Below are 6119 nucleotides of genomic sequence, written 5' to 3'. Positions count from 1 at the left end.
ATTTGGTAATAAATTTTATATTTGTTTATATATAGCCATATAGTTATCATGAAATGCTTTCCTTTTTATAAACTGGAAATTTCTCTATATTATCATTTTTCACATTTTAAAGTAACATAACAGTATAAGACATACCAGTGTAGTTTAAAATACTGGTGATTGACTAGCAGGGCAAAGTTATTACAAGTAACCACCAGAAGTAACTCCTGTATTTGCTCTACCTCACAGAACACCCTCTAATCCTCTTCTAACTTGAACTATGCTCTCAGAAAGATACACAGGCTTAAAGGTAAATCATGCATAGGGGTAATACTGCTTTCATTTTTAAAACCCCTCTAAAAAAACAGACAACAGTGATATTACAGTTTTGTAAGATTATGAAAAACCGTCTATTTGAAAAGGAAAGGATTGACTTACACTTGGAAGGAAAAAACAGATAATAACTGAAATAAAAGTGTACTGAAAAAAATTAGTATTAGCCTAAGTGGAACACCAGGGGTATTAAAGAATATAAAGGGTTTGGATAGGTCATTTTCATTACGAGAGACAAATACCTAATCATTCATTGGACTTAAACTCAGAGAATAGCACTATATGGGACCTGTCTTAAATTATCAAAGAGCTTGCTGAATACAAAATTATGAATTTTATCCGATTATACACTCTTCAATCTTCAACCTAAAGAAAATGTGGAATAAATGTGAAACTTTAAACTTCTGAAGATAAGAAAGCTTATAAATGCAAATCATAATTATTAGAATACTATTAAGTGATATTTTTGGTGATAGCTGATGGATAAAATCTGTCATGTATTTTTATATGTAAAGATTTGAAGCCCCTTTTACAATAAATGTGTACCTCCCCTCTCTTGGCCTACATGCATAACTTTTTCTGCATTTCTCCATATAATGCCACAACCTTTGTAATCACAATAATGACTGCCACCTCTAGTACACAGGCAATTTAAGAATTCTTACAGTCTTCCATCCTCTAAAAGAGGGGCAAAAACCTAGTCTGAGAGTTGGAGTGAATTAAGTGAGCAAAGACAGGGCTTTGGCAGATTCCTTATTTTGATTCACATTTGTCCTCTTTGTGGTTTGACCCAACTTTCTGGCCTGAAAGAGATCCAGACTATTTCAAGTCAGCCATCTGCTGGAAGATGAAATCACAAAGAAACTCAATCAAAGCTCTGCGGCCACAGCAGGATATTTCTCAATGTTTTTTGAATTGAAATATCATCTTAACATGAAAATATTTCATATTAGTCAATGTATTCACATTTCTCAAACTTCCTAAAACCAAGAGCCAAGAGTACCACATATGAGTCACAAACATTTTGGGTTTCATTGGCCACACAGGTAACATAAATGAGTGAAGCAGAATGGGTATAAGCAATAAAAAGTGATAGAGGCTATAACTAGAAACTTCTAAAGGTGTATACACTGAAATTATTATTATTATTATTATTTTTTTTTTCCAGTAAGGGGATCGCAACCCCCGGCATGGTGTGGTCCGCACCACACTCAGCCAATGAGTGCACCGGCCATCCCTATATAGGATCCGAACCCGCAGCCTTGGTGCTACCAGCGCCGCACAGTCCCGAGTGAGCCATGGGGCTGGCCCTGAAATTATTTTTAAACACAGTACATGTTTATAATACACATTTATGGGTCAAATCTGACAGTCACCAGTATATGACCCCTTAAGACCTAAAACATTCCTGAAACATTTATGTTTTATAAGGAAATTTCTGCAACTATGGATTTCATGAAAGGTAAAAAATAAAATGGATTTTTCTCCTTGGAAACATAATAAAATCAATTATATTTATCTTTTGATTTTCAGGATAAATGATGGTTTCTAGTGTGCCAATAATCACATAAATCAAAGAGCAATTCTTAAATAATATTTAAAAACATATACTTACACTAACTCAAGTGCAATACCACCGTTCCCTATGATCATTATTCTTTTAGCTTTCGTAAGCTGTTTCTGAAATTCCTATATTAAAAAGAAAATAAGGAGATAGTGTTTTGTAATAGTGGGCAATACCTGAAGCAAGATCCTAAAAATTTAAGTATTTTATCTTATTTACAAAGGAACAACAAAATAAATCTCACTTTCCCACTCTGCCAGGATGTACCCTCCCAATTAATATTACAAATGTTCACCTTTATGTTCCCCTCCCAAGCTGCCTTTATAGCAATGCCTCTCCTGATTTTCCTTGCCTTTTATGTCGTTACATTTAGAGTACTTCAGAATTTCAGCAACGGGCATTTTCTTTAGTTTATCACATTTCCAACTATTTGACCAAATTAATTATTCTTTCTTTTTGCCTAGCCTCTCAGTTGACACATTTCCCTAGAATCACTCAACACCTAAAACTTTGAGGAATGAGAAGCATAGCAGCATAGTGGTTAAAAGCACAGACTCTGGAGTCACTGGCTCTAGCAGTTATTAACTGGATGAACTTGGGCAAATTGCTTAACCTCCTATGCCTCAAGTTCATCCACTGTAAGTAGAAATTATAAGTGACTGATCTCCTAAGCTTTCTGTACAGATTACGTGAGATGATGTAGATAAAGCTGTTAGGTGTAGTAGGCATATAATGATGTCTGACATTTACCAGAAAAAATATTACCATTACAAGACAGCTAATTGATGCCTCCACACCCCAGAAAAAAAGACCACAATGAGCTTGGAGAAGCCAGTTGTCATTTTTGACACTTTAAAAAGTACAGAATAGTTTCACTGGTTCTCAATGACAACTGAACAGAAAAATTCCTCCTACTACTAAGTTACCATTTCTACGGAATTGACCCCAAAACATATAGTATTCACTAAAATTGACTTCTTTGAAATTCCACAAGAAAAAAACCCTTAAGTTAATTTTGGTTTGTCCTTCATTGAGGGGAGTGCAATTTAAGAAAGATCTGTAAAAAGCACAGGACACAGAGATGAAGGCATAAATTCAAATTGTAAATCTGATAAAACAGCTACTTTAAATACTTAATTTCTCAACCTCTAAAGTTTCCTATTTGTAAAGTGGGAGTAATACCTGTCACCGAGGATTATGAGGATTCAGTGAGTTCATGTCTGTAGAAGGCCTAGCTAAAACAGTGATGAGCTCAGTCTCTATTAATATGAACCTAAAGTGTTTACAAGAAGATAATCAAGTTCTTTTAGTTTTCTCTAAATTCCTAATTATTTGACTAAGAGAATAGGCTGATAGAAAACATCAATTTTCAAGACGATAAAATATTGTATAAATGCAAAATCATTATCTCACAGGACAGAACAAAAATAAGCTTGAGGTAAGACAGTACTGTGATGAAACCAAGAAGAGCTTCTTGGCAATAAGGGTTAATAAACCCTGAAATAAATTACCCAAAGTTGTATTCTGCCCGTACAGAATTTTCACCTGTTGGGATAGTTTATCACTGTTCTAAGTCAGAGCGATAAATCAACTGACTTTTTCAGTTCTATAATTCTATCATGACTGTGTCATATAGATCTCATGAATATTAATTTCTTTGCTGGAGAAGAACATCAGTATATTTTGGATATTCTTTACCTTCTTGGAAAAAGACATATTATTTAGGTTGCAAATCACATATTCACATAAAGAAGAGTAACAAATATGTGTGTTACACAAATTCTAACATTTAGCACAGTTGTTATATCTGAATTATCTCAACTAAAAGAACACAGGACATCAGCATGAACTAAAAAACAGGATAAATTATCAACTAAAAACAAACTGAAATTGGCAGTAACAAAAAATTATAACCACTCTCTGGTTTATGGGTCATGAAACAAAAACCTCTGCTCTTAGTTTAGGAATTAACATTATAAATGGAACACTTTGGTTCGGATGTAGAAAAAGTTACCTGAGCACTGTCTGTATCACGGATTCCTAATATATAAGGATTTCCTTCACATATCAACTTTGGTTTAGCTCCAGCACACAGACAGAGTTTCTTATATACATACTGACTGCCATCTTCTGTTAAAATGCACTGTAAAGACATGAGCAGAAAAGGAAGAGGGGAAACATTTATACATAGATATGATTTTACTGTAAATTAAAAGTTCAATAAGACAAAAGCAAAAAATAATATATTAAGGTTGCCTCTTGGTGGCACTCAATAGTTTGTTACAGCAATTACGAAACTGAATATTAGAATACATTTTATAATCCACTGATTCTTAATCACTTTAGAGTTGTGAACCATTTTGAGAATCTGATGAAAACTAGTCTTTCTCCCCTGCAATAAAAAGGTACATTCACACAAAGTTTTATATTAAACTTCAGGTAATCTCATTATATTTAGAAAGGTATGCTGACCTCAGGTTAAAAACTAAACTTTAAGAAATTTTTAAATTGAGCATTTTTATCATATTATACCTGAGACAAGCCTTGACGAAGATTTCCGATCTCAGTGTAAGTTACTATAAGAAGACCTAGTGATTCTAATTGTATCATACCTTAATATTTGTTTTTATTAATAGGTATTTAGGCTGCAAATCACTTATTCATGTGAAGAAGAGTAACAAATATGGGTGTGGTAGAAAAGGCTACAATATGTCTTCTTAATCTAAAAAAGATCAGAAGTGCCAAAAAATATTTATTTTTTTAAGTACTTCACTAAAGAATCACTTTACTAGCAAACTAAATGCTTTGGGGGGATATTTTAATATAAGGGAAAACCATGTTTTAACCTTTAATCCTAGCATGTATTGACTTTAAAGTTATTTATATTAACTTTTAGTAACATCAAGTCTAGAAATACATATTAGAGGTACATATTGTTTTTGTTCCTTAATATTGAAAGCAAATCTACATATAAGTAGTAGCCTTTAGAAAGCAGATAAATATGAGGGTACTACAAAAAGTTCATGTCAAAACAGAACTGAAGGATAACACGAATCTTTCCATGAACTTTTTGAAGTATCCTCATATAAATGCATACTACCATGAAATATGCTCAACTTTGTTTGAATGGCTTAGGGGTTAACATTTGTGCCAAGTGTTTGATTTACAAAACTTGGCAGATCACATCATAGCACTTAATACCCATTGAGAGATTTATTACCCAATTTAACTCTTCAGCTGCGTAACAAATACATAAAACTGATAATCCAACATAACACAATCCATAGAGAAATTTTATGCATCTTTCTTCAGATAATCTGGTTAGAATTTTATCTGACAGAAAAAGTCAGTTATAGTCACTGGCCAAACTTAAAAAATAATTCACATTTAGCTACTACAGAAACAAACAGCACAAACACAAAAACTCTTCATTAGCTACTGCTAAATTTTGGGAAGTAGACATGAAAGTAAAACACACTACCTGTAATTCACTAAGGAATGTAAAGGAAAATGGCTGGGTAAAAGAATGCAAGCAGAAATGCACACATGTGGGGTACTTTCCAAATGGTAATGGCAGCACTCTGATCATTCAAATGCACTAATACATAAATTCCCTCACAATTCATTTAGTGTACTTTTGAAAGCCCACCTCAATTTGCAAAACTAACTGACATGGATGTTACCTGGAATATGTATTACCACTACAAGCATTAAGAACTTTGGTGTGCGGATTCAGAATTTTAATTTTTTCCTCATAAAACCCAGTACTTTTTCTTACTGTTCTTCTCTCAAATTATTTGTGTTTCAAATGTGGTATACATATATGTTTTTTCCTACAACAGAATTCATAAATGAGAGCTGCCTTACAGAAACAACTACAAACCCTACTTCCCATCTTGCCTAAAGTTCATCTGAGGATATTGTAAATCATCTGACAGCATCCTTTCCTGAGATTGTCCTATTCATTCTCAGATGCAAAGGGTTGAGTCCTGCTGAGTTTATAGCAGAAATCTCACTCAAATCAGGGATATTCTTTCCAACTACACCGTCCCTGTCTTAGTTCAGACTTTCCAATTTGGTTGTTGGCCAAGAGCCACTTGCTCTACATCAGTTCACCTTTGACACAGTGTCAGGTATATCTTCCTAAAAAAAAAAAAAAAAAAAAAAAAAAATACTTTCTAATCCCCGCCCCCACTTAAAATCATTTTGTAATATCTTTTGAATGTAAAAAAAACTCAACTTT

General features: G+C 33.4%; 1 protein-coding gene across 1 annotated transcript in view; it reads right to left on the bottom strand.

The window, feature by feature from the left end:
* PYROXD1 (pyridine nucleotide-disulphide oxidoreductase domain 1) overlaps positions 1-6119 on the bottom strand; it is a 29624-nt gene that overhangs the window by 10700 nt on the left and 12805 nt on the right. The window contains 2 exon segments of the mRNA XM_008581479.1: positions 1928-2001; positions 3891-4019. Of these exon segments, the coding sequence (XP_008579701.1) occupies positions 1928-2001; positions 3891-4019 (203 nt within the window).

This window comes from Galeopterus variegatus, unplaced genomic scaffold, assembly GCF_000696425.1.
Source record: "Galeopterus variegatus unplaced genomic scaffold, G_variegatus-3.0.2 Scaffold2362, whole genome shotgun sequence".
In the NCBI taxonomy this organism is placed as follows: domain Eukaryota; kingdom Metazoa; phylum Chordata; class Mammalia; order Dermoptera; family Cynocephalidae; genus Galeopterus; species Galeopterus variegatus.
Note: the sequence above shows the minus strand (reverse complement) of the source record. Positions and strands in the feature narration are given on the sequence as shown.